Source organism: Ursus maritimus, unplaced genomic scaffold, assembly GCF_017311325.1.
Source record: "Ursus maritimus isolate PB19 unplaced genomic scaffold, ASM1731132v1 scaffold_5, whole genome shotgun sequence".
In the NCBI taxonomy this organism is placed as follows: Eukaryota; Metazoa; Chordata; class Mammalia; order Carnivora; family Ursidae; genus Ursus; species Ursus maritimus.
Window position 1 is genome coordinate 47525043 of NW_024426663.1, and position 14804 is coordinate 47539846.

Genomic DNA, 14804 nt, shown 5'->3' on the forward strand with positions numbered 1-14804 from the left:
GACCTGCAATGGTTACAACTTGCTTGCTGTGTTTTAGACACAGTTGAATACGTGTCACAGTGCACGTCTTGCTTGGGTATGCATCCAATGTTTGCAACTCTAAACATCCGTCCTCAGAGCACTGTTTGAAACATTTCTGAGCAGAGACGGTCATAAAAAAAAAATTGGGAACTATATCAAAAGATTATTCTGCTGGTGTTAGAATCTTAGAATGTGAAATAGTGTTTATGAGGCGGGGAAGCAACGTCAAGGCTTTGCAGGTAGGGAGGAAGCCTGCAGGCCTTCAGGCCTGGGGCATACAGTCCTGTGATTTCGGTGTGATGCTTGCAAATGGAAGGCAGTCTGAAATACATCTTAGGGGGTGCCTATTGTGGGAAGAAACCTTTTGTTGTAGGATTAACTGCCTGCCAATCTCGTTTTTGAGTTCTGATAATTTTTAAATGGAGGCTCAGTTGTATTTATTTCAAGGGTTCACTTCATTCAAAGTCCGCCTGACCTCTTGAAGTCCTTGTTCTCCGAGCATCTGCACTTTTCTCTGTCCGTATTACTTGGAGAAGTTTGGGGCCCAAGAGTCAAAAAATAGCCACTGCTTTAATAACCACCTTCTATCAAATGAAAACAGAGCTATGGGTTTGCAGGTTTCTAGGCAGATAGAAGAATGAGCAAGAGAATTGGTCATTACCACTGTCTGCTAATTGTGTCAAGAAAGAGCCAGAAAAGGGGCGCCTGGGTGGCACAGCGGTTAAGCGTCTGCCTTCGGCTCAGGGCGTGATCCCGGTGTTATGGGATCGAGCCCCACATCAGGCTCCTCTGCTATGAGCCTGCTTCTTCCTCTCCCACTCCTCCTGCTTGTGTTCCCTCTCTCTCTGGCTGTCTCTATCTCTGTCGAATAAATAAAATCTTTAAAAAAAAAAAAAAAAAAAGAAAAAGAAAGAGCCAGAAAAAAGAGTGAGCTGGTTCATCCTCTCAGCTCCCCATATTCCTTGGAAAGTGTTTGGGTTCTTGCAAGAAGGTAGTTTGTATACACACACACACACACACACGTACACACTAAAAAGAAATGAAATGTCAAGCTACTTTTCAGGGATAGAGGAGAGAGCAGGGAAGCATCCAGGTGAGAAGCACTGACCTGAGATTTGTGTCCCAACCTGTAAAGAAACCTGCATTTATTCAACACCTACTATGCACCGCAATTTGGGCTTACTCCTCACTTTAGTCCTTTGGGGTGGATATCATTTTCTCCATTTCACAGTGAGGATTGTGCTACAAAGCCCTTTCCTCTTTCCTCCATTCCGTCTGGCACGGATTCACCGCTTGCGTTCCTAGCTACAGAGTGAATGATGCGGCCCCTCTCTGCGCTCCTCTATGGACCCAATCTCTGACGTCTGGGCTCCGAGGCAGAACAAACTGGGGGACATCTCTGGTCTTGGAAACAGCCCCTTCCTCCCACGATCTCTCTTCAAGGGCCCTTTCCACAGCAACGTGGTGTGAGCTGGAACATCCCAGCTGTAGCTCTCTTAACGCATCCGCCACCGGACCGGTTTTGGGAAGTTGCATAAGCCAGTGGTTATGTGCTTATAACCACAATCCCCAGGCAGCCCCGCCAATTTTAAAAGTATAAGGTCAGACTTGGAGAAGCATCCCTGTGGCCTCTGCAAATAGCTGGGGAGCAGTTGCCTGTCATTTGAAGGTGCCGCTCACACATTCCAAGGCCCAAGCCCGCATTCCTCCCCTGGGAATTGCAATTGGCCAGCTTTCAGATTCAGTGAAAGAGTTTCTTGTTTCTGACAGGCAATCGGGTGGGAATTCACTAGGTTTCCCTGTCATTCTAAAGGCTCCGTCAAAGCCAGCTGCCAGTCCTAAATGATCAAAGAGGAGTCTACTTCTTTTTTTTTTTTTTTAATATTTTATTTATTTATTTGACAGAGATAGAGACAGCCAGCGAGAGAGGGAACACAAGCAGGGGGAGTGGGAGAGGAAGAAGCAGGCTCATAGCGGAGGAGCCTGATGTGGGGCTCGATCCCAGAACGCCGGGATCACGCCCTGAGCCGAAGGCAGGCGCTTAACCGCTGTGCCACCCAGGCGCCCCAAAGAGGAGTCTACTTCTAAAACAGGAAGTGAGTACCGCTCATTGGACAGTAGCCCAGAAAGGCCAAGTGCCTTGCTCAGGGTCGCAGAGCTAGGACCAGGATCTGGGGCTCCTGACCCCCATTCCAAGAGTCTACTCTCCTTTCTTGCCTTTCACTTGGCATAGCCAGGTTCACAATGGCATTAACGCAAGTCCATCCATTAACACCTGCCCATCCTCCTAAATCACAGGCTCCCATGTCTAGCTGTTGGCTTCATGGCTGTATGATTGACCAGCACCTCAAAATTATTATTGATACTCTTGCACCTCAACTTTGTTCTTCTCTTTTCCTTTCTCCATTTTTATTTGTGAGTCCTTCCTGGCCACCTTGCCTTGAAACTTCAGTCAACTTAGACACATCATTTTTGCTTCCCCTGCAGCCGCTGAGTTGATTCTGGCTTTCCTCCGCGTCATGCCTCGTATTTTCTAATCCGTATTCTTGCTCTCACCTGGGCCATAGTCATTACCTTAGTCTTTTTCCTCTTTGTAATTTTCTTTATTAAGCCCCTTGTAAAAGTTATAAATGGCATATGCTTTGTGCAACTAGTGACATAATATAAGTAAATAGTGGAGAAACAGAAAGGAAAAAGTAAGTTTTCCATACCCCTTCCATCTTCATCCTTTCCCCCTACCATATCCAATGTTAATAATTTGGTTTACATCCTTCCAGACCTTTCTCCTGCTCACACAAAAACATAACAAAACACGTTTACCTATAGTATTTTTTTTTTGCTTTTGCCACAGTAGAATCATATTTTGCACATTGATCTGTGGCTTATTTGAAAGTCAAGATACAGATATAACTTGTTGAAAAAAATAGGTGTATGACTACCCATTGTATGGCTGTATTGAGGTGTATGACATCATGTCTCACGGTTGGATATTCAGGGACTGGGCAGGATATTTTCAGCTTGCCTCTCCAGTTACCTCTCCACTTTTTCTGCTCTGCTGCATGCCGTGGGGCTCTCTCTCGCCTGCATCTGTAGGCCCTTTGCCCTTGGGCTCCTACTTGGATTCAGTTCCTTCAGTGCAGCTAGGAGATTGGAAGGAAGGTGCACAGCTCAGGTCAGAGTATCTCGCCCTCCTGATTCCTTCCTGCGGGGTCACTGAGGAGGGGCTGCATGCCTCTCCTGCAGGTCACACCTCCGAGGTCAGGCAGAGCTGTGCTCACAGCGCCCTCTTCAGCTGGGTGACTTCTCTCTCCCCTTGTCTGCTTCAGGCCTGGCGATAGGGTGGCTCCCTGCTGTGGGTGGGCACAAAGCCTGCCCACACTTTGTTAAAGAATCCCTTTGTTACACTCTCTTTAATAACCCAGTTATTAACTCACTTTCCTGGTACCCTGAATGGTATAAGCTGTTTCTTTTCTTTCTTTTTTCTTTTCTCTCGCCATTAGCTATGGCTTTCCAACTAGTTCCTTCCTTTATCTCCAGCATGGTTATTCTGTCAGCTTAATTTTCTCTTCTACTCGGAGACTGTATTTCATTCATTTTCTCAAAATCCTTCTAGAGCTCCCCAGCATGCACAGAATGAAGGTCAAACTCTTCAGCCGGCCATCTCTTGAGCGTCCCCCATTCCAGAATCCTAGGCATCAGGGACTCTGCCCAACATCACAGTTGCCCACTGAAATGCGTTTCTTGAGTTGATGCAGTTAGTTCTCCTACTGACTGGTTATGTGCTGTTGGACCATGAGCCAATCTCTCCAAGCTTTCCTGTCTTCGTCAATTCAGTGAGGAGAACAGCAACGTTTCACTGACAATTCATTGATCTCTTTGAAGACTTTCTAGCACATAAAAAGGTTTCAGTAAATGCTAGTTATAAATTATTGTTCCTTGGGGTGCTTGGGTGGCTCAGTCAGTTGAGCGTCCAACTCTTGATTTTGGCTCAGGTTATGATTTTAGGGTCATGAGATCTAGCCCCCTGTTGGGCTCTGTGCTCAGCAGGGAGTCTGCTTGAGATTCTCTCTCCCTCTCCTTCTGCCCCATTCTCCCCCTCCCCCCACCAGCTCTCTGTCTCTGAAATAAAATAAATAAATCTTAAAAAAAATAAATTATTGTTCCCCTGCTCTGATCAGAATTCTCTCTTTGGCCGTACCCAGGTGTCCAGATCAGCCATTTTCCCAAGACCTACCTTGATAAGGCCTCACTGGACCCTCCTTTGATTTCTACTGGACAGAGGATTTTTCTCCCTTTCTCTTTCTCTCTCTCTTCATTGACAGACTTTGCTTTTTAGAGTACTTTGAGGTTTACAGAAAAATTGAGTAGAAAGCACAGAGCACTCTCATAAACTCCCTCCATTCCCCCCACCCCAAAGTGTCCCATTATCAGCATATGGCATTGGTGTGGTACATTTTTTACAACTGATGAACCAGTATTGATATGTTAACAGAAGTGATAGTTTTACATGAAGTTTCACTCTTGTGCAGTTCTGTGGTTTTGACAAACACATAATGTCCTGTATCCACAATTATAGTATCGTACGGCGTAGTTTCACTGCCCCCCAAACCCTGAGGGCACCATCTGTTCATCTACTCACCACCCACCTCGTTCCCTACCTCCCCACACCACTGGCAACCACTGATCATTTTATGTCGATAGTTTGATCCTTTCTCTTGACTTCCTATTGCTGTTTGTGTTCATAGCTTACTTTTCCTACACGCTCCAAACCTACAGCTTCATGGGCAGTAGTCGCAGATGAATGAATTATTAAGCCCATTTATCCCTAGAATCAAGGCCTGGGTTGAAATTTCATGCACTCCTTCCTGATGAAGTAGGCATTTGGCTTTCGCACAGGCTGTTGACCTAAAGGGACATGGGATCGTGTTTGAACAAAGCTGGACTCAGTTTTCTAGTCTGCCTGTGTGCAGAGCACTTTCACCCATTACTGCGTAGACTTGAGGCCTAAAAAGGAACAAACGAACAAAAATAAGGTCATAAACCAGACACAAAACTGTCATCTAAAGTCACGCCAAAGATGGCTGTGAATTAGTTCTTTAAAGCACTAACTGTTGTTCAGTCTGTAGTCTGCTTCACATTCTGGTCCTGGGCAGGACGTTTTACGTATCACAGTAGTGTCCTGTGATGTGGATTTGGCTCTAATTGTCTGTGTGCATTATAGCAGCAGCAGTAGTGATGTGCCCACCACTTACGGACCCCGCCTGACAGTTAATCCTCACGTTACGATCTATACTTTATAGATACAGAAGCAGGCCTTTTTAGAGAACGAAAGCCAAGGAAGCCGAGGATTAATCGAACTCCGCCCAGCTAAGGAAGCTGAGGCCCAGAGACAGATCAAGTCACCTGCCCAGTACCACCTCAGACCTGCAAAAGCAGGTCTGGCTCCCACACTACCTTGGTCTCTCCCTAAACTCTTGTGAGGCTCTACAAACTGCTGTCAGGCCTGGTTTCCATCCCGGACAGCAACCTCTCCGTCTTTCCCTCCCAGAGTCCAGCTAAAGATGAGCTTGTTTCTTCATGAGCCCCAGTAATCTCCCTGTGGCTCTGCTTTGGGCCCTGCTCTTGCTTCTGACAAGCCCGTGTGGACCCACATTGGCCCACGTCGGCCCACGGTGGTCCCTGATGAAGAGCAGGGGTGGCATTCCTACATGGAATCATTTTAGGTTGTTCTGTAAGAGGGCATTCAGTAACACTGAATCCCACAGTGAGACGTGTCCAGTTTCTAGTTCTTTTTCTAACCTGCTGAATAGCTGAAGGAAGAAGGCTCAGCGTAGTGCTGGTCTGAATCGGACACCTCCCTGACACTTGGTAACTTCATTTTTTAACCAAGGTAGCAGATCTGAGCTCCTCCTTTGGAACCTTTTTCAAAGGCAGCGGAATGTCCCCAAAATGCAGTGAGTTTTTATAGTATTCATTCCTAGGTTGCTGTCTATTTTTGGTAAGTGATAGTGGCTTAGAATTTATAGGAGTAAGACAGTGTTTACTTGGAAAATACATTTATGTAAGGATAATACCATGCAAATGACAGTACAGTTTCTACAGGTTATATCAACTGCCATGAAAATGGTGCACAAGTGTCTGAGGTTTGGGCTTCATCGGCCCAGCTGACCTTCCTGCTTGCGACTGGAATGGCTTCGTGGCCCCTGTGCACCTCCCCTCCCCGTCCTCTCGTTCCTACCCTGCTTATCCACTTGTGCGGATGCGTGTCTGGAACCCTGCTGAAGATTGAGAGACCGTTATCAGGGGGCTGGGATTAAGATGCCATCCACAGTTCATCCCCCACTCCATTCTGACCCAGGGCAGGCTGCATACCTTGTCTGGCCCCCTGATAATCACATCTCTAAAATGGTTAACATGGTTCTGGGGAGGGAAGAATGCACCCAGCTGCCTTTGATGTTCTAGTTCAGAAGACTGAGTGTCCACCCTGCTCCTGTTAATACTGCCCGCGGCTACTGTTTCCTCTGTGTCAGCACCTCTTTCCTCCTTTTCTGCTTTGGGTTCTGCCCCTCCAGGGCCAAACTACACATAAGAAAGAAAGCGGAAAATGGTGCTTCCCATTGTTACCAATTCTGCTTAGTGGGCTCTGTGTTGAAGGGTGTGCCCCAGGTTAACCTTCCTCTAGCACACCTGGTCTTAAGTATGTTTGGATGATGCGAGAAACAATGTTTTTGAGACTCGTCCATAGCATTTCAGAGGAATGGAATAGCCAAGGTTGTGAAACTAACTGCTCAGTTTCAGTGCAGACTCAGAGCCGAGAAACTGCACTCCTCTTCAAGAGGTCTCACTTCTCCCAGATCTTTGTCTTTCTGTCTGTCTCAAAGGCCTGTTTGTCACTGAGGGTCCTAGAAACAGATCCATACATGGCATAGGGAGAGTGGGTTTGGGGCCAGGCTTAAGACCTTGCCTCCCACTCTCCATTCCTGCTGGGAGAGAGCAAGTGGATTGTTATCTCCTCTTCCAGAGGAAGAATGACCTGGAGGCGCCATGGGATCTTGCCCTCCGGGGGGCGGGTTTAAAAGGAGAAGTCTTGGCTGAGCTTGGCTGCTCGTGGCAGGAGCTGAGAACAGTTGCCGAGGGTTGAGTGGGGCCTGGCGTCTCTGCCAGTCCCTTTATGGCAAGGTCTGTTCTATTTTGATTAATAAAGTGCTAGTTCAGTTCTTCCTGAGTATTTGTGAGCGGGCAGCTCTACAGTGGCCAGCTCTGATAAAGATGGTAGCTCACATGTCGTCAGCATTTACACAGAGCCAAGCAGAGCTCAGCCGTTCACACATGGTATCTGCATAATCCTCACCAGCGCCCTCAGAGAAGGATAGCATTGTCCCCTTGGAGGTAACTGAAGCCCGGAGAAGCGAAGTTACTTGTGTAGGCACGGGTAGCGTTGGTGCGAGAGTGTGAGCTCAAGTCTGTGTGTCTCACTGGAAGCTTCATGCTTAACAGCAGAGCCGGGATGGGAACCCTGGTCCCGTGGAGCCTACTCAGTACCTTTCCCCAAATACTGTGTCGGGTCAGCCGGACTATCTTAGAAAGCCCTTTCTCTCTCTTCTTTAAATGATGCTACTTTGTGGGAAGAAGACCAGCAAGATCATCCATGTTGTCTTTCCATCCTAATGTATTCTTCAGAGTGGGAATGTTTTTAGGGGGTTAAATCTAATTACCCAGATGGGAATTTATTTTAAATAACCAGCTGCGCCTTCATGTGGACTTTAAAAGGATCTTGAGTCCCCACCAAAGGTCAGAGTCTGTGCTTTGTGATTTGAACGCAGGTAACAAAACATTTGATTTTGGAAGACATTCTTCATTTTATATCCTCCTTTTCTGTTCCTAGGATTATAGTTTTTATTCTGAGCTGCTGGAATGTCGGCAGAGTATAGAACAGATGTGTCTTAAGTACTGTTCTCAGGCTGACTTTATTCACTGGGAAGAAGTCCACAGAGGGCTCCGGTTTCTCTGGGAGGCATATTCTCATTACCTCAGATAGATAGAAGTGGTGATTTAAGTTCTTTTAAGTTGAAGACTAGACAAGGAAAACTAAAATGGGAACCCACATCTCCAGTAGGCTTGAGTTCAAGATTCTGTTCTTTTATTCTCTGTTCTAGTTTGAATCTAGCCTTTCTTTCCTTCTTTCTTCCTTTCTTCTTCCTTTCTCTCTCTCTTTCTCTCTCTTTTGGCTCCACACCCAGTGTAAAGCCCAGTCAATGCAGGGCTCAAACTCATGACCCTGAGATTAAGAGTCGGATGCTTAACCAACTGAGCCATCCAGACACCCCGAATCCAGCCATTCTTAACCACATCCCTCCTTACAGAGTTTGTTTTTTTCTCCCTCTCCCCCTTCCTTCCTCCTTCCCTTGCTCTCTCTCTCTACTCTTTTCCTTTCTTTTTGTCTCTCTTCTCTCCCTTTTTCTGATAAACTCCACATTTTTTTTATGATTGATTTTTCTAATCATTGCCATACATTAGTGAGGCTTGAAGGGCTGGTACTACCCTGGATTGTAAGTTAGGTCCCTTTATAAGCTGCATGAACACACTCGGGCCGTAAGGGGCAGGTTGATGCAGTGCTTTTATAAGTCGCATCTTCAGGGTTACCAGATTCCTTAAGTTACCTGCTGCAGAGAACTGCATCAGTTTGAGCCCTGGAACAGTCGGATTCAGCAGCAAATGGTAAAGAGAGCCCTGTCAGAAAGAGTCCTTTGTCGTGAGGTTTAAGGATCAGTGGTTCAGTGGCCTCAGGTGGAAATCTGTCCAGTGCCCAGAGGTAGGAGTCCTGGATTCGCTTCCAATTGAAACTAATCAGCTCTGTCACTTACGAGAAAGATGCTCGCCCTGTGCGTATCTCCTCACTTGGAAAATGGGGACAGTCTCTCTCCAATATACTTAATTTAAGACTTTTAAAAACATTTTGAAGGGCTGTAAATAATTTGAATGGAATCAATATAATGAATATTTAAGATTGTTTACTGTGTGTTAGTTATTTGATATGCGTGCGTGCGCACACACACACACACACTTTCCTCCCTCATTTATTCCTGGCAGCCACACTGTGAAGTGAGCTAGGTATTATTATCCACTCTGAGCTAATAAAAACTGAAGTTCTGAGGGTTAAGTCCTAACTCAAGATCACACACCTCGTTAAGGTGTCCACCTGATTCTCCCAGCCGTGGGAGAAGCCAGCCAGACCCAACCTGGCCTGCTGCTATGCCCGGCACCCCACTGGCCTGCAGGACCTCACCACACTCAGCCTTGGCAGCAGGGCAGGACCCAAGGCAGTGGGGGTCCTTGGTTATTTTAGGCTCTGAATAGCTTTTTTGGGGTTCCACGTGATCCCAGTGTGCTCTAGAAATACCATCACATATCTATATATCTCTATATCATCACATGAGAAGCCTTGCTCGATGTCCAGACTAGACCATTTCACGTCTTCGGGTATCAGCTCCTGGACACGGTCAGCGGCTGGGAAAGGAAATTGAAGAGCCCTGCAGGGCCCCATTCACAAGGCCTTTCTAACATCATGGAGGATGACTTTTAATCATAGATGGCAGATCTGTTTGTCTTGTGGGTTTTCAACCCTAGCGTGTGTTCATCTATAGGGCTGGTCTGTAAACTCACAGGCAAGCATATTTTGTAACCAGTAAGGTTTGGTTTTATGTAACCTGGGGGTGGTCAGGAGTTCTGCTGTTCTTCAAGGCCAAACGCAAGGCCTGCCTTTTAGACTTTCCTGTGTCTGAGGACAGTTTGCCTAGGCTACCCTTTGTAGTGGATCCCACGTGCATGGAAAGAGTTAAAATTAATGAAGTAGTTTCATGAGCCCCTTTAATAAAAGATAGGGGACAAGCCGGGGACCTCCAGAGACAGCATGTGTTGGGGCTCTGTGAATTGAGGTTTGTGTATCTCTGGTCTGCGTGATGAAAAGAAATATTAATACTGTAGTAGTCCATAGAGCAAGAGTCTTGTTACTCCTATCTCTGAAACTTATGCCAGGCCTGTAATTCATCTTTATCTATTCAGATTCCTGACTATTGAGCCAGAGAAGGTGTATTTAATTAGCATGTGAAGAGTTTCCAATGATGCCATCTCAGTGATGTCAATTCCACTTGGCCCACCTCTTACTATGTACGTGGGCCTGAGATAGCTTTTGCCCCTCTGCTAACATCTGATGCTTGTTGAAGGAAGTAACGATCATGCCAGTCGTTCCCTAGGCGGGATGTTCCGCAGGCGGGAGAGTGGTCGTATTTCATACCTGGGCTCACTACAGGTGGTAGCTGGCCCCTTTCCAAAAAGCAGTTTACTTCGGTTCTTTGCTAGGAAGATAAAGAACGTCAGAAGAGCACTGAGCTATTAGAGGGACACCGTACAGTTACCAAGACTATTATGGAGCTGCTCTTGGAGATGCTTCTGCTGCCTTCGTAGACACACGGAACTGTGCCCAGGACACACCGAAGCCTGGTTTCTGGTGCTGGTCTCTAACTTGGCGCTGGACTGGCTGATGGCTGCATGAGAGCCATTTGTGGAGTTTATAAAATACAGATTTGGTGGGAATCCATATTCTTCTAATGTGCACCCTAGTTTGGGAAGCACAGCCCCGGGACTGCCTCATATAATTTTGCAACTACTGTTAAAACAGTAGTCCAATTTTCTGGCCACATCACATAATTTTGTGACTCAGCTGGTCTTTCCGTCATAATAACATGATACAGCCTCCTGTGTCCCACCCTTCACCCATTTGTTTTACCAGTATTTGACAGCCGTCTAGGGTGGGCTCCACGAATGAAGGGAACAAGATCAAAAGACACAGAGTCCCAAGACCAAAGGAGTTTTTGCTCTAGGCAGGAGACAGGAACGGGAAAGCGGCTGTTCTAGAACAATAGAGTTGTTTGAACTAAATGGCGAGGAGAGCAGGTGGAATTTGCTGGCAAGTCAGGTAACGCATCCTACAGGAGAAGCCCTTCGAGAGGGTGGTCGTCAGAAGCCAGTCGAACATGGGAGAAGGCAGAGGGAACTTTGTTGCAAAGTCTTAGTGGCCACAGAGCCTGCAACGTGACAGTGACTACATGTTTTTTACTTTGCCGTGGTATGAACATGATGATGGATACATGATGATGGCCATACATGATGGAAATGAGGGCGGACCTTTGGACTAACGGCAGGTCGGGAGGGGCTTGGGGATCAGGTGTGGCGGGAATTCGCATTTCATGTCATCTGCATATCTTTCTCCGGCGTCTGTGGGTGTTTTCCTGGGTGCCTCTTTGATCTGTATCTCGTTCCGAGCCTCTCCCCTGACAGTATGGTGTGATGAAATCTCCTGGTCCCACGTAATCCCTGGGAAGTGGGAGGAACTCGGTGGCACTTTCCTGTATCCCATGTGGATGCCTCACCTCAATTCTCCGTTTCTGGCCTTGTTCACACCCTTTTGTTTCTGAAGCCAGATGTCAGCCTGTTTGTGGTCTTCCTCCCCCGTTAAACTGATGTCCTTTCTGAAAGCCAGTTGCCTGCCTCACCACCTTCCTTTCCTCTCTGCCGCTTTCCTCCTTGATCCCTAAGCTCTCCATCTCGAAACTGATCTTTTTCAGGTTTTCAAAGGAACAAAACTTATTTCTACCACAGGGCTTCTGCTCATGCTTTTCCCTCTGCCTACAGCTCTCCATCCCTGCCACATCTACTTGATCTTCTCCGTAAGGCCTGTTTCCACCTCTGGTTAAACAAGCCCACTCCCCTATACATTGTGACGCTTGATACAATTTTACGTTGTTTTGCTTGTTTTGTTGACTTTCTTTTTTCCTTATTGCCGCATAGCCCCTTTTGGTTTCATGAAAGCAGGGGCATGGTATGACTCATTAACAACTGGATCCTCTCTATGTATTTAGTCATACATATCGAATAATTACTTGCTGAATGAGTGGATAGAGGAACAATGGATGGATGGATGAATGGATGGATCGATGGGCGGGCGGATGGAGTTGAAGTCTGTAATTTGAATTCTTAACAAAATGCAACATACCATTCTCTTTTCAAGCTGTTCCACTCAGCCACGCTCCTGAGATTTCTCTTCTCCCTCAGGAGTCCAGCAAAGCTGCATATACCCTTCATGCTACAGTCCAAACTCCAGTCATTCTTTTAATGAAATGTGTGATACTGGAAACTGACTCTGATTGGTTCCTCCTGAAATATATGAACTATATATTTATATTTTCTTTTTTTTTTTTAAAGATTTTATTTATTTGAGAGAGAGAGACAGAAAGCACGAGAGAGAGAGAGAGCACGAGTGGAGGGGAGGACAGAGGGAGATAGAGAAGCGGGCTGCACATTAGCCAGGAGCCCGACACTGGGACTGATCCCAGGACCCCAGGATCCTGAACTGACCTGAAGGCAGATGCTTAACCAACTGAGCCGCCCAGGCGCCCCTATATTTTCTTAATAACCTTGGAGTGTATGGGCATTGTTTCTAGTTGCATCACTTATCCAAATTTTATCTAAGCTATAATTTTAAAAAAGACTTTAGTTATAAGAAAGGCAATTTTTTTCATAATAAAGACAAAAAATACATTTCAGAAAATGTGAGAGTTTAATGAAGCAAATACAAATCCTGCATAATTTGTCCATCCTGGTTAAATACTATAGAATACTATAGCTATTTTGTCTTTTTTCTATTCACTGCTTTTCCTACACATTCCACAACCTTGTGTGCACGTGTTCGTACATGTATAAATATCCTAAATTTTAAACATAACGTACTGAGGGCTTCAGAGGGGAGGGAGGTGGGGGATTGGGATAGGCCAGTGATGGGTATTAAGGAGGGCACGTATTGCATGGAGCACGGGGTGTTATACGCAAACAATAAATCATGGAACACTACATCAAAAACTGGTGATGTACTGTATGGTGACTAACATAACGCAATAAAAAATTTTAAAAAAACAAAAAAACCCATAACGTGATCCTCATGTCATTATAAAGACTTTCAAAGACTATTTCATTGTATGATCCCAAGTTCTGTTTTTGAGAATCACTGCTGATCGCCAACAGGATGCTGGGCACTCAGGCATATATTATACACCACTTTTAATATTTACTGCTTACTGAGCCAGGAAAAATAATACAAAGAGTGTCTTCCCTCAAGTAGTGCCATTTCTGAGTGGCTATGGTAGGTTCCAGAAGCAAGAGGTGAAACTGTAGAATAATTTGAATTTGGGGCAAACGTGAAAGGCTGTATCCCCAACAAATATACCCAGTTCAAACACTAGTGCACTGAGCGCACAGTTGTCTTAAGTAAATGTGTTCCTCCTAGATCTCTAGAACAATGAACTGGGAAAACCTTGGCAGACCAATCTTCTCCGAATTCCTAGCTATGAGAATGACTTTTATTTGCCTTCTTTTCTAGAGTGACCGTCTTCTTATCAAGGGCGGTAGAATTGTCAACGATGATCAGTCCTTCTATGCTGATATTTACATGGAAGATGGCTTGATAAAGTAAGTATGTAGAAACTTACCTTAACTTTTTGTGCTTCCTCTCTTCATTAGAGGCTCAGGAAGAAGCTTGCTTCTCTTTTGCTTCCTAGGCCTTTGATTCTCTGTGTTTCATTTCTTCTTCTTAAAAATGAGTCTGTATTTTTTTTTAAAGATTTATTTATTTGAGAGAGGGAAAGGGAGAGCACGTGGGGGAGGAGCCGAGGAAGCGGGCGAGAATCCTCAAGTGCACTCCCTGCTGAGAGTGAAGCCTGATGTAGGGCTCCGAGGTAGGGCTCCGTCTCACGACCCTGAGATCATGACCTGAGCTGAAACCAAGAGTTGGATGCTCAACTCACTGAGCATCCCAGGAGCCCCAAAGTGAATCTTTATTTTAACCTTTCGTTCTGGATACACATAATCCCTTAAAATGGGAGCTAGCCTTAATTTGTATGAATCTTGTGAATGAAATGTGAAATCTGAATTTGAGCAACCAAATGATGCTGCGGGCCCCTTTGTGCAAACTGTATTGATGGGCTCTCTGTGCATCTTAGAGAAGTGGAAGATGTGACTCTTGTCCTCTAATTTATTGAAAAAATGTGCACAAAATGACAGCACCTTAAAAATATAAGGCCTTGTGCTGTGGGTGTCAAAGGAGTTCAAGTGAAGATAAATGCACAGAAAGGAGAAATCCCTTCAGAGGATGGGGTGGGGCTGGAGAGGGCATTTGAACTGAGCCTTGACTTAGGTAGAACCTAGGTGGGCTGAGCACGGATGGGACATACATCTCAGACAAGATTTTCAAATGGATACTGCAGGGATGTGTTACTAGGTGTCCGTAAGCAGCGTAGCCAGGTTCCCTTTTTCTGTGGGCTCCCTACCTAGTAACCTGTAAAAGAGGATTTGGTCTACACATAGCCTTTCATCACAGAGAGTGAGCTACGCCCTCATGCTGAAAAGATATTGTATAAGATCAGTGTATCCAGTCCATCTTATTAGCCATCCCTGGCCTTGTTCCATTTTATTTTTACATTTGTTAAACTCACTGGCTTGTGTAAGATTCTGGCCATCGTGGCTCTCTTCCTTCTCTTTGAAGACTGGGCTTAGGCATAACTTTCTGTAGGTGGCTATTTCTCGTCAGCCCCCACGTCTAGGCTGGTTTCCCTTCTCGTGCCTTTCTCAGTCCCAGCGGTGCTGACACTGTTAGGCACAGCAAGCACCCTGTCCTGTTCATCTCCATATCTGAGCGCTTAACTCAGTACTTAACACGGAGACACTGTTATAAG

General features: G+C 45.8%; 1 protein-coding gene across 1 annotated transcript in view; it reads left to right on the forward strand.

Annotated features, from left to right (window-relative positions):
• The window catches only part of DPYSL3 (dihydropyrimidinase like 3), a 58719-nt gene that overhangs the window by 15050 nt on the left and 28865 nt on the right, over positions 1-14804 (forward strand). Inside the window, exon 2 of the mRNA XM_040622263.1 lies at positions 13454-13542. Coding sequence (XP_040478197.1) covers positions 13454-13542 — 89 coding nt within the window. The remainder of the gene's footprint in view (positions 1-13453; positions 13543-14804) is intronic.